The sequence below is a fragment of the Heliangelus exortis genome, chromosome 1 (genome assembly GCF_036169615.1).
Source record: "Heliangelus exortis chromosome 1, bHelExo1.hap1, whole genome shotgun sequence".
NCBI classification, from domain to species: Eukaryota; Metazoa; Chordata; class Aves; order Apodiformes; family Trochilidae; genus Heliangelus; species Heliangelus exortis.
In genome coordinates, this window is record NC_092422.1 from 157,961,807 (window position 1) to 157,984,391 (window position 22,585).

Here is a 22,585-nt window from a genome sequence, read left to right on the forward strand (position 1 = left end):
TAAAAGGCATGCAGGGCAATCTATAGCACCAGCTGGCAGCCAGAAACAGCAGCTTCCTCTTCAAGGACAGAAAACATCATCCTGTAACCTTTGCACTTCACCAGTCTGGAGGAGAAAAATGCTGTTTGTCTCTCTCCTTTGAGTGCACACACCAAACACTAGTATTTCAGAGCCTGCAGTGTCTTGAGAATGTGTTTTCTCATTGAATTAATATTTTCTTTCTTATTACAGAACTTTATAGCTCAGTATTAAATAAATCACCTTAAGATTAATTATAGCTCTTGCAAGAATAATTCTTAAACATGAAGAATTCCTACCAAATGTGTTATTTTCTTTTCAATGAACACAAGACATTCCTTCTGGATCAGCAAATTAATCACAGAAAACAGCCTAGACATCTGTTTCCAGTACTGCATATTGTACACGAAGAAGACTCAGACATGATAAGAATAAGTAAATTATAAGACTGAAAAAAAGCTAATGGGACCCACAGAGTTAAAAGCTGACTTAAACCAACCATAATTCAAAGTGTGAAAAGAAACCAAAAACTTCAGTTCTGTCCTTGCAATTCTAGTGATAGCAGAAATGGTACAGAATTTAAAAAAAAGTATGAGTTGTTAAATTACTGGAACAGTCTGAATGCTTGATGATACTCAGAAAAAGAAAAGGAAAAAAAAAAAGGAAAAAAAAAACGGAGAAGAAAGCAACATGTATATCATAAGACACAGTGTATAGCAAATGTTTCTTCCAAACAGAGTTCTGTCACCAAAAAAGCCACAGTAACTGGCTGTCAGACAAAGCTGGGAGTTGAAACATACTGATCAGTATCAGCAAGGATGATAAGAAGAGAACACTGCACTTGAGATACTGACAAAGTAATCCTAGATGCTACCCAACACTCGTACTCTGGCAATTGCATCAAATGCTCTATAAATCTGGTAAGTCAGCTTTCAAAAACTGAAATGACACGTGTGACAACTTAAACACTGTCCAACTGTAGCCCCAGACCACAGGGTAACCAGTATTTTCAGCTGTAAGAGATACTCACTGCTCACCTTAGTCCTATAAATATTACTTTCCACCTTTCCTGAGCTCCTCCCCAGAAAAGTCCAAGTGCCTGAAGCAAGATGTGTGTCTCCTGCAGAATACAGTCAGCAAAACAAGGGAAGACATGCTACCAAGTATGAAAGGCAGCAGACAAAGGCATGGGAGAAATAAGATTACAGAATGCTGATCATTGTATTTTAAAGAACCTCTTGGATGTAGGCATGCATAAACTGGGTTACTAACCAGAAAACGTGGAGGGGGGATAGTACATAGATTAGACATTTAAGTTCTAACTGCAAGTGTTACTAGAGACTTGATTACAATATTCCAGAGCTTCAACTCAATTGCATATTAATTTCAACACTGAAAACAGATGTTTTTATGCCTCTAATTGAGTAAGATGCCACTGTGTAACCCATAGATCAAAGACATTAAGCACTCTGCTGAAGTAGTAGCCTGATGAGGCCTTCAGGGAGCTCCAAGCAGACACTTGACCTTTTCCAGCGTGAAGTCCAGCCTAGCAGTGCCCTTCTGTCCCTCAGCCCCCCTGTGACTCAGATGTGCTGCATTTGTGACATTGAATTATTCATTACAATTCTATCAGATAGGGGAACTGGGTCTGGGCTTCTTTTCTTCCCAGTACAGCTTCTCTCTGCTGCAGAGAATAGAGCATCTTCAGCCACTTAACACAGGGCTGCCATGTTTTGGTGCAATTCATATTAAATTTAGTTATGATCTGGCTTTCTTGACAACCAGCTTGACTGCTTAAAGGGAGTTCTTTAGACACTGAAAACAATAAAAAGCAGCTCATTAAAAATGCCCCTGCAGCCCACACCCCAGTCCTGAGTCAGTTTAGTGCCTATGACACTGGGAGAACATTTCAGCCTCAGACACAAATTTACTCTGGAAATAGGACAGGATAAAAAAACATCTCCACTCCAAGTGTTTGTTAGGCTGCCAGGTATGTCACAAGCATATTTCAGGTCACAGATGGGCAGATCCAGTTCTGTGTGGGAAACAGATGTTGTCACACCTGTGGCAGTACTCTGTTTTAGCTGAGCAGTCTGTCAAAGCACACAGAGGAAATGGAGGTGGTCTTGCAAAACATGCACCCTGAGCTAAGGCTATCAAGCAGCAGCTCTTTTAGGGAAAAAACCCCACCAAAATAGCAAATAAACAAACAAAAACAAACAAACAACAACAACAAAACACAAAAAACCCCAAACAAACAAACAAAAAAGAAAAAGCCAAAATCATTTAAGATGTTGATCTCCTTACAGAAATGCCGTATGTGGTAATGCCAATATTCCTTTTTTCATGTTTCAAAATGAGAGCAATGTGTTGAGGCTCTCCTCTTCTACAGAAGCCACTGTTCCTACTCACTGAAACACCTCCATGAATTTAGCACAACACAAGAGTTGAGGCAAAACAGCTGCCTCTCTGTACTGGCTTGGCACATCTTCCAGTTGTCTTTATTTGGCAGAAAAGATGCAATTTTTTGCCTATTTGTTGCTCTGTTCCATTCAGATGGTTATGTAAAACTGCCATAGACTAAACCAAACAGCTCCTCTGAAGACATCCTGTTGGCTTACAATCTTAAAAAACAACCTTGCTCTGAAAGGTAGAGAGACAGCATCATAAGCTTTTCAGAACTTGGATTTTTACTAGATGCTGAGTTCAGGCTCCCAAATCTTCCAGACAGACAGATGGTGACAGTGAATTAGATATTCAGCTATGAAAATCCTGTGATTTCAGTGGGAGTCATGTGCCTTAAGTCATTTAGCTTTAGTAACTAAGTGGTCTCCCACCACACCCAGTGTTTGTTGTGTCACCAGTCCAGATGCACATAAATGTGTAAACCATGGCTCCTGTTCAATTCTGTTTCTGAAGTTGCAGCCACAACACCAACATCTTAAGCTTTTTGAAGACTTAACAACCTGAATGACTACTCCATGCATTTGGCAGCAACTTCACTCCTCCACATTTATAGGACACTGAAGAAAACAGGACCTACTCCAAAGTCTGGAGTAGCTCTTCAAGCTCTGAACACATACTAATAGGGTATCAAAGTTATCTTTCTTATTGCTTTGCCCTATAAATACAACACCTTTTTCAGGTGACAAACCATTATGGAAAGCTGAAGGGGTTAATATAACCTAGATCTGTCAAGTGTACCATTTTACCTTAGTTTCCCTTCTCATCACTTGTGTCTGTTAACACCATACTAGCACCTTCAGTAGTCCCCTAAGAACGTAAAGCTTCTCTCTACAGAAAGATTAGAAGCTTGCAGCTGAGATAAAGCATAATCCTTTACAAATAATCTTTTGCACTGGAAAGAGACAGAGATATTAAATCTCAGATCTTATAGCATTTTAAAATCAGAACCCCAATTCTAACCACTTTAAAGGTGTAGGTCTGGCAATATACAGGACCCTTTGTAAGCAAGGATCAATGCTTATATTATCCAGTAAGTCACACCAGCTGGTGTGTGAGGCAGCAGCAAGGGGATTTTTTTTTTAGGCACCAAAGAGCATAGAGAGCAACAAGTCAGAGGGATTTCACGTTAAAAAAGCCTACTAAATCCCTTAATGTTGAGAAGAGTGATATGCTCCATAGTACTCTGCCTGTACAGATCCTGACAGATGAGGTTTGTGGTTTTGCTTAAAGACTCCGAGAAGAAGCATCTTCAAAACTTGGCAAGAAAAACTGTGAAAGCATTACTGTGATGTGCCCAGGAAACTTGGAGTTGAACACACTGCTTTGGGATCCAAGAGCCCGTGTAATGGAAATAGCCCAGTATTTGAAATGCCAGTTCTGCCCTGGTATAGACCATATTAGAAGCTTAATTGCTGTTTCACCCATAGCACAGTTTAGAAACTGGTGGAGAAGAAAGCAGAAGCAAATGGAAGATCATTTAGTCTGAAAATCATTTAGGGTGTCTATGAAGTAGTTAATTAAAAAGGCCTTTTAAAATGAAATTTAAGATGGTAAAGAAATTTACCATCGTAACTTACTCATAGACCAAAATGTGAGATTCATGGCTTTAAGTTTGACTAAGCTGTACCTAAAGGTCTTCTCATTCCATCTTAAAATTGAACAGAACCTCTCATCTTGATCCTGTCAGGTTTTTGCTGTTTATCCTCTGTTACACTTCAACTTAAAATCAAAAGGCACTGCTGACATTCTTCAGCACAAGTAAGCACAGAAAAAACCCAGAAGCAGGCACAACTTTGAGTCATATGGGACAGCCATAAAAACCTGAAAACCATTCGATAAATTGACATTTGTTTCTCACTGACATGAGTCATCACTCCATGGCATGCAAATGATGTGAGCATGCTGCAAGAGTTTGTCATCTCAAGAAACAAACAGCACCATTGTCAGTATTCAGACAAACAATCTCTTCCTGCTCAATCCATTTTTGTTGTCCTTGCCATCTACAGAAGATTGCTGTGCTTTAAGATGTGCAGATCGTTCTTTCATGAATAAAAACTAATGTTCCAAGATGTCATAAGACAACGATTCACCTCATGCATCTCAGCCAGCATTTATTCAGCCAAAAGCAGCAACTGTCAGGCAAATGCAGAGCACGTACATCGTGTCTATGGAAGGATTTGCTTTGCTGTATACCCAAGCTACAAAGACACCCACTTCTACAGTTACCTGACAGTCAATTTCTGCATGGCCCATGGAGAAATCATCACCAGACCATTCAGGGCAACCTGCACCCAAGACAGGAGCCAACTATGCAGCACCAGTTCTACCTTTTCATGGTCTCAACCAACCCTGAACCTCTCCCCTTCATCCACCTTTTCATTCTACCTTTGAGGATGTAAAGGTGAGCACACTGTTTGGTGGGTGGCAGGAATGCTTGAAGTTGTATTTGGCTTTGATAAATATCCTTCTTCCCCTCTTAATGAATGATACAACTTTGGGATTTTGACACTGTCTTTCAAGAAAGAATGGACAAAACTACAAAGTAAAATAAAAAACTGTCTAGTCATAGTTTGGTGTCTCACTGCACAGGACAGGCTCAAAAATTAGATGTAAGAAGCATTGGAACTGCTAAGAAGACAGCTAAAAATCAAACAAGAGGGAAGATGCACAGATACCAAGGAACCACCAAACTATGAAGTTATGCAAAGTGTCTGAAGTACTTCAAAATCACAGGAAAGGTTTGTTTCTCAGAGGCTTGGCAGAATGCAGAATCAAGGAGTTCAAAAATGCTGTGTGTGTTATACGGCATACTTCCTGTCTTAGTTGTTACAGCAAGCCACCCACTAATCCTGATTTTGTAGTAACTACCACTTACAAACCCCAATCATAAATGAATAATAGCAATTACTACTACACTAAAAAAAAAACTGAGGCTTTCAGGAGGCTTAAACAAAGCTCTTAGAGCAAATATAATGGTTTATTCACTGTCCCCACTCCATGAGAGGTTCAAACATTTTAATCAGTTAAATAGAGATTGATCAGGGGTCTGTAAATGAATTTAAGTTACCAGCCTTCCTCTGGGGTTCACCTTCCTTGTTGGGGAGGACAAGAGGTTAAACAATCCATGCTGTTATTAGGCTCAACAAAGCCACAATATTCTTTGATGTGAAACAGAAATGTGTTTATAATACTTCAAAAAACAATTAGGATGAAAAGTTTCCTCCAAAAGTCTTGAAGCTCCAAGTACACTGGACAAAGAGGACTAAAACACTAATCTGACAGAGAAAGAACAGTATTTTGCCATCTTCTTATCAGTAGTTGTCAGTTGATGGAACTTGGAAAAGTGGGGGGAAAAGAGAAGAAAATTGTTTCTACTTCTTGTATCTCCAACAAAAATGTGGGAAAATCTTCCGGGGTCCTGTTGTTGAGGGACTTGACAACTATGGTTCTCTATGCCACATTCTAACCCAGAGAACTTCAGTATACCTCGTTAAAAGCAGTCTTGCATACACCATACACATCTATCTCTGATTCAGCAACAAAAATTATTTACATACGCCAGGAATTTAATCCCAGTCTTTTCTTCCTCCATTTACCTTTCTGCTTCTGGTCCTATGCAGCCAACTCCTTAATTTCCAATAAAATCACCGTTTCTCTTGTTTCTGTTTCCCCCATCTAAGATGAAAACTGCCACGAAATACTGAGAAACTTCTCAAATCTCTAATGGGAAATACCGTGCAGCACCACTAGGCTACCTGATTATGTATTTTCAAGAAACAGTACTTCTATAGGAGGCCATATTGTCTTAAATGTACATTATGAGAATAAAGTAATTTCTTCACTGTTTCCCACTGCTGTATCCCATCTCCAGGAGACCACATGTATTCTGCTACTGAATACCCAATAAGGGTTCATTCCTGATACTCTGGTATCTCAGGAAGGGTTCTAGAAACATCACAGTAGCCATTCTCCTTGTCCTTTTCTCCTCCTTTTGTACAGATTTAAATTTTCAATATATCAAGTATCATTATTGAAAAGCCAAACAAAAATCAGCATGGATGTCCTCCCTTTCCCCCTAAATGCAGGCTGAGCAGCATAAAAGCTTCCCAAAAAAAGCATGCAAGCTCTCTGATATCCTCAGGTCTGTGATAATGAAGATCACTTATACTGCTGCAGTTCTTATGTTCAGAGAGTCAACCACAGTATTTCTTTGGGGGCCAGTTTTGCATAACATCTTGCAGTGGGCAGAGCTGGGGATTCCTTATTATTGGTTTACTGTTCTCCAAACGTGTTAGGTAATCCAGAACATCAAACCCCATGTCACTTTAGATTTCCCAGGTTAATGTGTAGCATAACTCACCTTTTTCCCTTCTGTACTATCACCACTGACATAGGACAGCTTTCGGCGGACATAGAAGAGCATATCATCTTGCCGGGGGGCCCATTTCTCCATAAAGTAAGTTGAAAACATCCAAGTCCAGAACACGATGCGGTCATCTTTGAAACACCCTAGGAGGCATAAAAGGAAGGAGAAATAAGAGTTGTGGGAGTAGCAGGTCATGCTTGATTGTTCTTAACGTGACACCCGCAGTCTTGGCTACACGCAGTGCAGTTGAGGCAAACTGCAGCAGAAATACTCCCGTGCAGCTCAGAGTAAGCTTTTCTACAGGTACAGCATAGCTAATGTTCAGCACAAATCCACAGCCTGTCTTCAGCCACTGCTAACCAAAAAACACTCTCCAGCAACCAATCTGCCCCTGAGCACAAGCAGCACAGGTCAGTGCCCATGAGTACGCCCTGGCTATGCTGTTGCCATGGAGGAGGACAGGCCCAGCACACTGAGGGAGAATACATCAAAGCAGCACTCAAGGAGTAATTTGAAAGGCATGTAGTGCCAATATATCCTCCAGCTAATGATGTGAAGCCATCAGCTGCCAACAGGCTTATTATATACTTTCAGGGAGGTACAGCCAATCCTTCAGAAACTGACAGCAGTTGCTACCTTCCTTAAGTCAATACACAGAAATAAGAATTTCACAGAATCACAGAATGTTTTGGTTGGAAGAGACTTCCAAGATCATTCAGTCCGAACCCTTGACTAACACCACACTCAACTACTAAACCATGTCCTTAAGGACCAAGTCCAAATACCTTTTAAATGTCTCCAGGGATGGTGACTCCACCACTGTCCTGGCCAGGCCATTCCAAAGCCTGAGAACTCTCTCAGTGAAAAAATGTTTCCTAACATCCAGCCTAAACCTCCCCTGGTGCAGCTTCCATCCATTCCCTCTGGTCCTGTCACAGTTTACTAAGGAGCAGAGGCTGTTTCCCTCCTTGCTCCAACCTCCCTTGAGGCAGCTGAAGAGAGGGATAAGGTCTCCTCTCAGCCTCCTCTTCTCCAGACCGAACAACCCCACCTCCCTCAGTCTCTCCTCACAGGACTTGTGTGTGCTCCAGGCCCTTCATGAGCTTCACTGCCCTTCTCTGGACACGCTCCAAGCACTTCTGTGCCCCTCTTATAGTGAGGTGCCCAGAACTGAACATAAATTTATCCATGCAGGGGTGTCAGTAACTCACCGTCTCTCTGGGAAGGAACAAAATCTACCTCTCCCTCAAGGAAATGAGGATTTATGAAGTTCTGAATCCCAATTATACAAGAAAATGCAGGGAAAGAAGGGGAAATAACAGGAACAGGAAGATGCAGCAAAGTCTTGTTTAAGGAGACAAATGACATCAAGCATCAGCAATAGCATGGTAGCTGGCCTCTCATCAGGACAAAGACATAGTAGAGATGACATCACATTGTGAAACACTTTGAAGCATTTAACTATACTAAAACAGGAAAAGGTGCTGCATCTCTTCTGTAATGCCTGAATGCTATTAAAGACCAAAATTTATACAGAGAAGGAGAGAAGCCACTACTGTGCCTGGTGATAAGGGAGTTCAATTTCTCTATTGCTCCTCAGTCCTACTGGAGGTTCCTTGATGGAGTAATTGCATCCCCTCCCCAGAACCCTACTGATAGCTGAGGCTGTTAGCCACAGTCTAGCTGTTTTAAAACCTGTGAAGAGAGACACACAGAAAATTATTGCTGAGAAACAGCAAAAACCTAAAATGGCTGATGGATGGTAGTGTTAATGCACAGGACAGCAAGACAGGTGGGAGTCTGTGTATGCAGCTGATGTCCCATCTTCCAGAACCTCTATCCAGGCTTAGTTCCCTAAAAGCTAAACACTGGCTGCCAGATGAATACACACACTGATCCCCAGCCCTTGGCTACCATTCGTGTTGGTGTGCTTTCTTCCTGTGCAGCAGTACACTGTGTATGTGAAATAGTTCAGCAGAGAGAAGAATCTTGTGTGAGACAAAGGTGAGATTTATTTCAGAGTGATACATGAATTATGCTTTAGAAGATTTTCCAGTCAATTGCCAAGAAAGCTGACACACACCATAACAATGAATATGACTTTTCTTAGATACTGGTGGCTAACTTGAGGGCTTCATAAAGCAATCAATCAATCAATGTTCTAATCCACAAGTGTAACTCAGCACATTTTCCGACTTCAATGTGTGTGCACTATTTGTAAGAGAAGTCCTTCCTCCAATTTTTAATTACTGTGGTGGGCAGGAGATTAGACTTTCAAATTTTTTAGTAGACAAATGGGTGATTGATTGAAATAAAAATCCTAGGCGTTTTCAACTAAAACCAAAAGTAAAATTGAAACCAAAATTAAATTCCACTGATGGACCATGCACAGACTACATTAATCAAGATCAATTACGATGGTATTTTAGAAAATGTATATATTTGCTTATATTTGACAAAAAAAACCAAAACAAAAAAAGTGACAAGTCTGAGGGAGAAGAGCAAAGGGTCAATGTAATTAGTTTCCAGTGCAGGTTAATACCAGGTCATGCTACAATTGCTACATGGCTGCAGTGAGGTAATTTCAATTACTTAAGGTGGCATAGAATACAACATGCAATTGTGAGTAGAATCTGCAATGGACTTAAATACTATCCAGTTTTTCCAGCAGAGAAAGGGAACCAAACACTGGACATATCAGATCCAGGATGCTGAACCCCTCACACCTTGGGCACAGATGAATAGGACTGTATAACAAGCAACTGTCCCTGAAAGCCTTCCATGTAAGAGTGGATTCAAATGTGTTCAGACTTGCCTCACTCCCATCCCTGGAAAGGTGAGGGAACAACGTATCCTCAGTGCTGTCTCTAGGCATATCAAAGATAAGAGGGTCAACATGGTTTTACCAAGGGGAAGTCATGTTTAGCCAATCTGACAGCCTTTTATGAGGACATAACCAAGTAGATAGATGGTGGTGATGCAGTGAATATGGTTTATCTTGATTTCAGTAAAGCATCTGACACCATCTCCCACAACATCCTCACAGCTGAACTGAGGAAATGTGGTCTGGATGGTCATGTAGTGAGGTGGACAGTAAACTAGTTAAAAAAAAGAAGTTAAAGAGTTGTGGTCAATGGGACAGAGTCTAGTTGGAGGCCTGTAACTATTGGAATCCCTCAGGGCTAAGTACTGGGAACAGTATTATTCAATATATTCATGAATGACCTGGAGGAGGAACACTCCGAGGGAACAGAGTGCACTGTCACCAAGTTTGCTGATGACACAAAACTGGGAGGACTGGCTGACACACCAGAAGGCTGTACTGCCTTTCAGGGAGGCCTAGACAGGCTGGAAGGTTGGATGGGAAGGAATTTAATGAAATAAAACAAATGTAGAGTCTTGCACCTGGGAAAGAACAACCCGATGTACCAGTATAGGTTAGGGACTGAGCTGTTGGTCCTGGTGGACAGAGGGATGACAGGAGCCAGTGATGTTCCCTTGTGGCCAAGAAGGCCAATGGCATCCTGGGGTGCATTAGAAGAGGTGTGGTTGGTAGGTCAAGAGAGGTTCTCCTCCCCCTCTACTCTGCCCAAGTGAGGCCACATCTGGAATATTGAGTCCAGTTCTGTCCCCCTCATTTCCTGAAGGACAGGGAACTGCTTGAAAAAGTCCAGTGCAGAGCGACCAAGATGATTTAGGGAGTGGAAAATCTCCCGTGTGAGGAAAAGCTGAGGGAGCTGGGGCTCTTCAGCTTGGAGGAGAATGAGAGGTGACCTCATCAATATTTATAAGTACATAAAGGGCAAGAGTCGGGAGGATGGAACCAGGTTCTCAGTGATGTCCAATGACAGGACAAGAGGCAATGGGTGCAAGCTGGAGCATAGGAGGTTCTGCATAAACATAAGGCAAAGCTTTGTCACTGTGAGGGTGACAGAGCACTGGCACAGGCTGTCCAGTGAGGTTGTGGAGTCTCCGTCTCTGGAGACATTCAAAACCCACTTGGATGCATTCCTGTGTGACCTGCTGTAGGTTATCTGCATTGTTCTGGCAGAGGGGTTGGACTCAGTCTTTCAAGGTCCCTTCCAACCACTAACCTTCTGGGATTCCAAAGCCAGGTTGTGAAAGGCCAGGATTATTATCAGTCAGTACATTCACTGATAAAAAACACTGGGTTTGATGCTATACTGCTAACACAAGGAAAAATGGCTGTAAACTACCCACCAACACATAAACAGGCTGTAAATTTGAAGCCAATTCCTAAGGTTTCAAGTTATGAAGTTTAAAGCAGTCCCCTCAGTTGGAATAATGGAGGCAAATATTCCTACAGAGCTCAACTTGGTTAAGAAGGTTCATGTGGTACCAGTGACAGCCAAGGACACCATGACCCAGTCTCATCTCTCTATATATAGCAGAGTGAAAAATAGAGTATGCATTCATCATGATTCATTAAACATCATGATTTTTGAGTGCCTGAATTCCCCGCCTTAATTAAGTGGGGAGAGGGAGGAAAGGGGGAAAGAGGATTGCCCTGAGTTTATCTGGAGTTCTGGGAAAAACAAAGGAAAAAAGGAAAAAAAACTTAAAAGAAAAAAATCATTCTGTAAAAATAGTATCTGGAAAAATTCTAGCACTCAGAAATACACCACTTTGTTTTTGCTTCATAGGTGAGTAAATGAAATAAACCTAGCCAAGCCACTCTTAAATCTATATAAGAATGTTCTTCTAAGGGGTGTTTGTGGGGGGTTGATAATATAAAGCACATATCACACATGAGCTACCTAGATCAGGCATTATAAAGCAGGGTTAAACTACTTTTAGATTCTGGCAGTACCTGCAGAAGCAGGGAAGCTACTTCAGTACTGTATCATAATGCAAGGGGAATAAAACCCTGAAACCCTTTATAGCCATGTTGGATAGACAGCAATTCAAAACCCTACCTGCAACAGGCTAGATGTAAAATTCCCCTCTAGGCTCCAGGGATGCTTAAAGACACTGCTGTAATTTAAACCAGCCTGAGGATGCCCTAGCTGTTCTGTCTACAAGGGCTAAAGGACTTTTCCTGAAGTCAGAGCCAAATTACTGCAACACAGCTGCTTTTATTAAATACTAGTAGAATCAGAAAGAACAGGGAACCATACACAAGAAGAATTAGACTTTAAAATCTATTATTAAATAGCATTAACATGGAAAAGAAACAAACATTTGCAATTGTAATTCAGACTTCTTAAAATTTGAGAGGGTGGAAAAAAAAAAAATCTATTCCAATTTGAAGCCAAAAACTGTCAGATCCAGTACATCTACTCAAGCTTGCCTTCAACTATTAGATCCCCAAAAGCACAGTGTATGCTTACACTTCCCTGGTTTACAGCATCTCACTGGAAGCCTTCCAGCTTTGCCACGTTGGTTGGTTTTTTTGGGGTTTTTTTTGTTTGTTTTTTTTTTTTTATTTTTTGGTTGGTTTTTTTTTTTTTTTTTTTTTTTTTTAAAACATGTTTTAGGCAATAGTTTTGAAACTGTCAGGCTAACAGCCCAGCAGACAAAGTTCCTCTTTTCACTAGACAGATGAAAGGATGATTTCTCAGCCTTTGCCACAACCACCTTGCTGCAGGGCCCCAGCTGCAAGACAAAGGCAGTGGGCCTGAGTTCTGTCCTCATTACATCCCACCCATCAGAGTGAACAGATACAGCTCCCAGTCAGAATGATGATGGACCTGAACCCTCTGCTATTATACTCAATGCTTCTTCTATCCCCCTGGCAAAAGCCAAGATCTAAAGCAAGCCAATTTTTCATAGCCCAGGCAATCCTGAATTGCAGGCAGCTTTCTCTCATGCAGGTCCATCACTGCACAACACTCAGATGATGTGCAGGCACATCATTAAGTTGGAAGGACCTTCATAAAACACCTGGCACTTAAAAGCCTTTGAAGTCTTGACTGCAGTATTTGGGGAGACGTTTTAAAATGCAAACAGTTTTATTTTTGGCAGAGGAGAATTTGATCCTTTTGCAACACCAGAATTTGTACTGGTATTGGCAAAGGAATCAAATTCCATCTGTAATTGAGAGCAAGAAGCAAGACAGCTTCCTGAAAACACTCCTCCTTGCAGTAAAATCTGCTTCTAAATGAATACAATGGAATTAAGAGTTCAGACTATAAATCTTAATACACTAAAAGTTGATTAAATAATTGAGACCTTTGTCATGAATAAATCCTCATTGTAACAATTTACTGTAATGATTCATTTACATGGATTTTATCCTCATTGGAAACAAGATTTATGCCAGCTGCTAAGTAATAAATGTCCTTCTTTTTACCTATTGGATTTTTATATGGAACATTCATTACAGGGAAATTACTCCAGATCCACATATGAAGTTGTGATTATTATTTTCTTTTAATTAATGTCTTAAAAAAAAAATCAGTGTACAAAGAAAAGAGTCAGCATATTATTTTGCCTCAGAGGAACAGAAGAAAAGACTTCCCACTTAGTGGATAATAATTTTTTCAGTATGCACAACTCCAAGCTTAGAGGAACAGTAATTCCAGCTAGACAGGGTTTCTTCCTATTTTTTTATTCCTGTAGCCTGTCATGAGCTACATTTAACTGTGAAACATAAAATTATTTTCAACCAATTCTGCCACAGTGCTATCATCTGTAAAATGAGCATCCTTAGATGTTTGGGTGTTAACCAAATGCTTATTAGGATCTCAAGTTTCCTTTCCATGCTGGAGCTGTAGAGTCCTAAGTGATTCACAATGTATTTAATTTTTGTTTCGAGCTTAGCCAAGCATTCTGCAAGGACAATATGAGAAGTGCTTCACATAGATTAAAGCTACCTTTGATATTATAAAGTTATAATTATGGCTGCATAAAATCAGAATGGATGTTCCCCATCCAGTGACAGCTGCAGCTAGCCAGATCATTAGAAATCTCAAGTTCCATCCTCTTCCCACACCTACAAAAAGGGCACCAATTAATTCCTTCAGTTTGACCTTAAATAAACACCAAACTTTCAGAAGTTGACTGGCAATCAACAATGCAAGAACAGGCAACAGAGAGAATGTATCACCAAACAAGAGGCCTGATCCTTGCAGCATGTTCCTTTCTTAAATGCTGGGGCTGAGCAAGGAGCATCACCACTGCTGCCAGCTGTGATGACACAGCACAGTGAGAAGCACACTTTTTGCAAGCATCTAAGTCCTAAATCTGTCAGAAAAGACAACATATACTTTCAACCTAAGTTTTTTCCAGCAGAACTCTAGCTAGAAAAGGAAGGCACCTGCCCTGGTTTGGGCCAGGATAGAGCTAATTTTCTGTCTTGTAATTTTGTTTTCAGGTAAGTCTTTTGTAAGTAGCTGCAATTGCTGAAATTAACAGCACATTTGTCAGTGTCTGCTTCTAGGACTGATAACACTCGAAGTTTATAGCTACTGCTAGAGACTGCTGTGCAGAACCAAGGACCCTGCCCAGTTCTGAGGAACATCTTGGGCTGACAAGAAAAAAGGAGTAAAGAATTCACACCTGCAGCCCCCCCTTTAGGGAGGAGCAGACAAGATAAAGTGAACAAAATTGACCAGAGTATTCCATCCCATATGTGTCATAGTATAAATCTGAGGGATCACGAGGGTCCAGTCCCTTCCCTTCTTCCCCTTCTTTGCCTGTCCCTGTTCGTTTTGGCATCCTTTGAGGATTCCATCCATTTATCTGCCTGTGGTCCTGATCTGTACCAGTCTGAATCTGTGTGTTCCTGCCTCCAGCTCCCAACTGCTGCTGACCCCAGGAGTCCAGCCTGGACTTTTCCAGAGCTGCCCTGGGGCCTTGGTGGTGATGTGAGAGTTACTGGGGGAGAGGGGGAGGGGAACGTGGTATAATTTTTCTGTATATTTGTATAAATTTAATAATTTTTCCTATTTATCATTACTATTTCATTAAAGCTGTGTAGTTTAGTTTCCAACCCATAAGTCTCTCTCCCTTATTCTCTCTCCTTTCTTTATCAGGGAGGGGATTAACAGAGGGCATCTCTCATTTGGCTTAATTGCCAGGACAGTGTTAAACCGTGACAGCATCCTGGTAATAGGAGTGACAGGGACAAAAGAGATGCCACAGATTAAACTTCCTACTTTGCCACAGACACAATCCTTCTTTTACACCTCATCCTAGAGGAGAGGTAACTATTCTCCCACTCCAAGTGCTGTATGCACACATCCTCTTTCATAATATGATGAGGATAAGCAGAATATAGTTAAAGATGAGAACAATTTTATTACTAATACAGCACATGCTTCTTTACTAATAGACAGTAATTTACAAGGAGGATGGACGGGAGTTTATTTGAAGTTGAATCAAGAGCAGTCTAAACCAAATAGAAATTTTACTGCTCTTCCCTTTCTTTCTGTGGGCATTTTAAGAATACATCCTCTATCATGCTTTCAAACTTCCACACATATATTAGATGTTTTTGAAGCAATATAATGGATTTAAACCTTGGCTTCATAGCATATCTATGAGGGAGCTGACAAAATTTTGAGCTTCAAGTACTGAATCAATGTTAAAAGGCTGAAGAAAAAAAAGATTAAGCCAATTACTTTCTCTGATTCTATGATACTATTACAGCTGCTGTGCCATATTTTCTCATTTAAGAACAGATAGTATAAATTCTCTGATACATAGCATCTTCTCTAAGCATGACTAAATGGCACGTAGGCATCACTAAGATCCCCAGAATCAATATGCAGTTTCACTACACCTGAAATTTAAAGCCTGCCATCACTGGATAATTGACTCAAAGACCCAATAAAATGTGAGCCAAAAGTTGCCACTTGGATCAAAGACAAACACTGGCCTCTTTGTGGAGGGGAAAAAGGAGGGAGGGGAAAAAAGAAAAGGAGGGAGGGGAAAAAAGAAAAGGAGGGAGGGGAAAAAAGAAAAGGAGGGAGGGGGAAAAAGAAAAGGAGGGAGGGGGAAAAAGAAAAGGAGGGAGGGGGAAAAAGAAAAGGAGGGAGGGGGAAAAAGAAAAGGAGGGAGGGGGAAAAAGAAAAGGAGGGAGGGGGAAAAAGAAAAGGAGGGAGGGGGAAAAAGAAAAGGAGGGAGGGGGAAAAAGAAAAGGAGGGAGGGGGAAAAAGAAAAGGAGGGAGGGGGAAAAAGAAAAGGAGGGAGGGGGAAAAAGAAAAGGAGGGAGGGGGAAAAAGAAAAGGAGGGAGGGGGAAAAAGAAAAGGAGGGAGGGGGAAAAAGAAAAGGAGGGAGGGGGAAAAAGAAAAGGAGGGAGGGGGAAAAAGAAAAGGAGGGAGGGGGAAAAAGAAAAGGAGGGAGGGGGAAAAAGAAAAGGAGGGAGGGGGAAAAAGAAAAGGAGGGAGGGGGAAAAAGAAAAGGAGGGAGGGGGAAAAAGAAAAGGAGGGAGGGGGAAAAAGAAAAGGAGGGAGGGGGAAAAAGAAAAGGAGGGAGGGGGAAAAAGAAAAGGAGGGAGGGGGAAAAAGAAAAGGAGGGAGGGGGAAAAAGAAAAGGAGGGAGGGGGAAAAAGAAAAGGAGGGAGGGGGAAAAAGGAAAGGAGGGAGGGGGAAAAAGGAAAGGAGGGAGGGGGAAAAAGGAAAGGAGGGAGGGGGAAAAAGGAAAGGAGGGAGGGGGAAAAAGGAAAGGAGGGAGGGGGAAAAAGGAAAGGAGGAAGGGGGAAAAAAGAAAAGGAGGAAGGGGGAAAAAAGAAAAGGAGGAAGGGGGAAAAAAGAAAAGGAGGAAGGGGGAAAAAAGAAAAGGAGGAAGGGGGAAAAAAGAAAAGGAGGAAGGGGGAAAAAAGAAAAGGAGGAAGGGGAAAAAAGAAAAGGAGGAAGGGGAAAAAAGAAAAGGAGGAAGGGGAAAAAAGAAAAGAAAAGGAGGAAGGGAAAAAAAAGAAAAGAAAAGGAGGAAGGGGGAAAAAAGAAAAGGAGGAAGGGGGAAAAAAGAAAAGGAGGAAGGGGGAAAAAAGAAAAGGAGGAAGGGGAAAAAAGAAAAGGAGGAAGGGGAAAAAAGAAAAGGAGGAAGGGGAAAAAAGAAAAGAAAAGGAGGAAGGGAAAAAAAAGAAAAGAAAAGGAGGAAGGGGAAAAAAAGAAAAGAAAAACAACAATGTAAAAATTTTGATTCCGAGGAGCAAAGTATAATCTTCAAAGATATTTAACACTCACTAGTGATGGCTCCCCACTGCCCCATGCTCCTCCTGATGCTTCAGAGCATCCCCTGATTCCAATACTTCGATTCATACACTTTGATTCATATAATTAGATACAGGCTTTGCTTAGTTTCTGAAGTTCTCTCTTTTATCCCCAGACCCTATACAACCAGGGTCATGGCTGATGCATCAAGAGGCATCTGCAGCAGAGATGGCTTTTAGGAAGTATAGATTCCCTGCATCATAACCATACTACCTACTACCTATTCGCTCTTTCATTGGATGAGATAGATTTGTACTGTATATGTTAAAGAGAAGGCTTTGGTTTCGATATAGCACAACTTCCAAACATCTAAACAGCAGACCCTTCACAGTCTTTTTCACCTCTGTTTACTACTTTCTTCAACACAGCATGCATGTCAACTACCAGTTTTTTCCTGTCTCCCCAGAAAATATGGGGAGATATTTTATAAACTAATATAAATTCATTTATACTGAAGCATCACTTTGGGTATCATAAACAAGCTCTTTCTTTTTTGCCTAGGAGAAAAACCTAACATTCACAGTATCTCCCACAGCTGTTTGGAATGCATACCCCCTCCCCCCCCAGCTAAAAATCATCCACAAATAACCTGGATGCTAGAAAATCTACCTTATAAAAAGATCCAATCAAAGGGAGACGGATGAGAATCAGACAACAGAATTTGCATCCATCTAGCATTTAGTTGAAAGTTCCTTCTTTTGTGAAGGGTCTGCAGAAAATAGTTCAAGGTGTATTTAACACAGAAGACATCTCTAATGTTGACTGCTTGCATTTCAACAGCAAGACAAAACAAGGCTACCATTACCCAGAGAAATTGTCTGTCCCAAAAATAACATCTTTTGGCCTAAAATTTAGAACAGCATCCTCCCCATAACACACACACAAAATTTAAATAAATTAATTCTGTTCCTTCTCCTGAGTTGTGTCTGTTTGATTTTGGTTTGGTATTTTTTTGTTTTGTTTTGTTTGTTTGTTTTTTAAGGAAAGGATAGTAGTTCTACTATCATCATGTTTCTGGAAGGCACCTAGAAAAAACCACTTTTAAATAGCTGTAAATTGAAGGCCAAATCTTGAGTTCACTGAACTTAGCCACTAATCTTTTAAGAGTTCAAAATTAGTACTAGAAGTCCTCCATTGTCTTGTACAATTCTGTATGGTGAGCAATCAGTTCTTTGTGTTCTAATGTTACTAATTATCCCCAATTGTAAAAAGGGCCAGTTAACATCTACACCAGCAATCAGCAGATGTTTCACACTTTTTAGTAAGAAATGCCTACTGAAAAAATGGCTTCAAAGTGGCATTTTCTGAGCTTTTCAGGTCAAATATTACAATGATGAATTTAGCAACACGGATAGGATACGAAAATGGAAGTTACATGATGAACAGTGCTAATGGATGAGGACCTACAGGTCCAATCAAATCACTTGGAGATAGCAGTGACCAACTTCTCACATATCACAAAACATTCTAAAGAAATTAAAATTTTTCAAGATGAATATCCCATAATAATGCACTCCTTTCAGTAAAACCAAAGATATTAGTTTTTCATACTAACATTAAAAAACTCCTGCCCTCTTGCTAAGCATTATAAAAATAGCATCTGTTAACATGATCAATAACATAAATCACCAGCTCTCCATGTGGAGAATTTGCTTACTGAAGACCAAAAATAATTGCCCATGAAGCTAAGAAGAAAATAAAGAAAAAAAAAAGTTAGCCTGAACATGAAGAGATCAAAAGGAAATAGTGCCAAGGAACACACTAAGGATAAAATATGAGAACTGCCATTCCAGCTCATGCCTGGCAGACCATGGAGCATCACATCTTATTTCTAACAGGGACCAAAAGCCTAAGAAAAAGCCAGTACTTTTTTACAACAGGTAGGTATGGGATAACCTACTGCACACCCAAGTCTCACCCTAATGCTTTGAAGCTGTAGCTGTATCTTGTGCTTCACTTTAGCACAAGATTTCTGTCTTTTATAGAACCTTGGAATTAACTCTAATTCACCTTATTAACTCGGGAAAAATACTCCTATGAATACAGGAATTCCTCTCCAAAACTTGGGTAGTTCTCAGACTCAATTTTGATGTAAAAAAACTAGCAGATTTGGGTTTGGGTGTTTTGGTTTTTTTTTTTTTTTGGGGGGGGGGGGGGGGAGGAGGGCGGCAGGGGAGAGGCCAGGGGCCAGTTTGTTTTGCTGGGATTTGGTTTTTGGTTTTTTCTTTGTTCTCTGATTGTCTGCTTTTTAATATTTCCTAAAATGCAGAACTAATTTTGATGAGGGGAATAATACAAAAAGTGATATGGCATTCATCAAAACCTTAACTTTGACATTTCTAGAAAAAGCATTGCAAAACAGCAAGCCAGATAAAATTGCTTTTGCCACCTACAGGAAACAAGTGTTTTGTCGAAGGACTGGATACTTGCTCCTGGGCTTTTGAAAGACAACAAAATGCACTTACCATGGGAAACAGTAAAATCTTAAAAAATTATCTAACTTACAAATCCAGTTCCCTTTTCCATGCAACTGCAAGCACTTGATGAGCAAGTTTCATGGAAAGTTGAAGGACTTGGGTTTCTAAGTGCCACTTTATTATATGACATTATTATTTTTATTAAAAGTATGCATATTTCCCTCTGAATTGTCCCTTTTGACTTCATTTCAAAATTCCCATTGAATATCTCTTTTCACTGATAAGACACACAACAAATAAAATTAAATCAGGTTATCAAAACAGCTACGAGACAGTAGATAATTCTATTAAAACTTATAAGCCCCAAATACATTCATGCATGGAATCCAGAAATTGCTACTTTCTTCCCTGCCAAAGCCATAAATTTTCCAGTTAAGTATGACTTATTTTAAGCTTTCTTCTACAAAAAGAAATGAACAGATCTTTTTCCTTTTTTTAAATGCAAACAAAATAATCTGAAATGAAAATGAAGGACTAAATCAAGAGAAGGGAAAGGTTACTGGAAATGCTAACAGATATACTGGGCCAAGATAAAACCTACCACAAATGATGCCAGATTTTGCAAGCTGTCATAATTTCTAGAAATAGTGTAAATTCTACCCTATTCTAGTAGCTATGTACTTAAAATATATGTCACTTAAGAACAAGATAACAACATCATTATTATCAACATAGCAAAAAAGAAAAAAAACAACCTTTTGAATGTATTAGAGGTCTATTTAACATAGCTCCTCTGGCTACAAAACAGACATTTCAGCTGGACTGTGATTTGTTGCAAGTGCAACAGAAAACCAAAAGCCCCTCATAGGTAGCAGGGGAAAAAAACCACAACATTCTGGTAGAATGGGTTTGTGTTTTACATATTCTTACAGCCCTCCATTTCAGGAGAAAAAAAGGTGAGTTCTATTGCAAACAGCTGACTGAAGGCAGCAGTCACAATTTTGCTCTCCACTGTTAACAAAAGGCCCCACTAATCTGATTTCAGATAGTAACATTCAAATCTTATTTTCTCATTAAAAGCAACCATGCAGGAGGGAAGAAGCAAGAGCACTCCAAAGCAATAGATGGCACAAGGCAGGGCTGCCATCCCAGCCAGGACAACATCACACACCAATGATTTGGGTTCTTTAACATCTCACCCTGGGAAGCTGCCCAGTTTCCTCTCAGGAAAAGGGGGTGAGGGATGCTCTCTCTTGTGGTCAGCTTTGCTTCTTTAAGTTGAAAAACCACGTGCTGCTGGTTTTATGATTTTGTTTCTCCGTTTTAAGGCTTTGTAATTCTCAAGCAGTCTCTCAATTCTCCCCTAGTACAGCAACTTATGCGATGGAAACTGCTGGATAAAGAACCCAAATCAAAACTGAAACACACCCCATCAGTCCCATTCCATTAGCTTTAAGACACTGTTTTAAGGCCTTACCCACATCTTCCTACTCAACACTTGCTGAATAGTTGTCTGTAGCTGTACATCATGCCAAGTGGAGGCCTGTGTACGTGGGGATGCTTGCATGCTCTGCCACTAGCTGCTAGGACATCCTAATGCTGCTCCCCATTTGCAGAATAACAGGGATACCAGAACTACATGCCAGCTTTTCACAGGCTAAATATCTTCAATTTTTTTAAGCTCAGGCTTCAAAGGATACAAAAGATATCCCTGCTTGCGTATCAATATCCAGCTTCCTCTGGTATTTGTATCACCATGGACCAAACCACAGATGTTCTGCATGTTTTTGGGAAAACATGGAATCTACCATCAAGCTCTAAATGCCATTTTAACACAAGTACTTCTGGCTACATGGAATGAACTCCATTCTTGAGTCAGTTTTTCTTAGCTAAACACCACCAAGATTTAGACTATCTGAAGAGATCAAAGCAAGAAAAACAGCTGAAGGAAGGGGGAATTTAGTATTAAAAGAAATACATAGCAGTTACTTCACAGTCCTTTAACATAGCCTAGAAATGCTGTTCATTCTCCTGAAAGGTGTGTACCTAGCAGACAAGAGAAATCAAATATTTCTGGTTTTCCATATAGGAACCCCAACCTTTCTTGTTTCTGGGGCAACAAAACTTCATTCCATTAGAGAATACACCTAAGCAAATGTACCTGAGTATCTTTTTCAGCATGTAGGGCAATGGGAAGAAAGAAAAGGAGTATGACAGAGTAGGGATACACAGGGGGGAGAGGGAAAAACAAAACAAAAACCAAAAGAGCACTGAGACCTAAGCACTTGTGCCTCACTAATTAAAAAGCCTCAATTCATATCTGCTCTCCCATCCAGCTTTCATGGACAAGATCTGACATTTTACTACCACTGACATAGCATTCATTTCTGCAGCAAAAAACTGAGCTTTCTTCACAGTTGTCAAGCTGTCAAGATGACTAATATTCACATCACTGCCACATCACCATTGTTGTTGCCTGCATTAAAAGCAGTTGTCAGAAATTTTATGGCAAATTAAAATATAGAGAAAAAAAACCAGCACAAGTCATTGTGAAAGAGAATTCCCAGCTGGAGAAAGAAAAATAAATCACAAGCCGAGTACAAAATTCTCTCTCCTCCAAGGATTAACATGGATAACTAATAACTGGAATTAAAAAAAATTTATTCCTAAACATGATGTGTCAGGACAATAAATTGCCACAAGGAAGTCACTTCCATATGTTAGAATTTTGTACAGTTAGATGAATATCTTGACTAAAATGTGTAATGAAGAAAAAACACAGGACTTCCTCTGGCATGGCACTTACTGAAAATAGCCTACTGCACTATTTGGATCCCATATTTTCTCCTGGGATAAACTGAAGTTCCTATCTGAAACACTAGCACAAAAAGCCTGAGGACAGGACAAAATGCATAAAAGTACCACCTTTCCACCATGGATGCACACAAGGTGATTCCAAACACATTTGTACCATTTCAGCTGGAAAAAAATTCAAAGGTTGTGGCTGTTGGTTCCTTCTTCCACCATAAATTATCACCCTTAGAGTGGGGACAACAGAACAGGTGTCAAATTCACACCTCAACAGCTGCTGTACAGAGTATTAACATGCACTAACATTGATTTCCTTTGTATTTATCTG

The 22,585-nt window shown here is 40.3% G+C and overlaps 1 protein-coding gene across 2 annotated transcripts in view; it reads right to left on the reverse strand.

Moving 5' to 3' along the window:
* The window catches only part of KIAA0930 (KIAA0930 ortholog), a 77,827-nt gene that overhangs the window by 32,244 nt on the left and 22,998 nt on the right, over positions 1-22,585 (reverse strand). For both annotated transcript variants that reach the window (XM_071733292.1, XM_071733293.1), the window contains exon 2: positions 6,845-6,993. In XM_071733292.1, the coding sequence (XP_071589393.1) occupies positions 6,845-6,993 (149 nt within the window). The remainder of the gene's footprint in view (positions 1-6,844; positions 6,994-22,585) is intronic.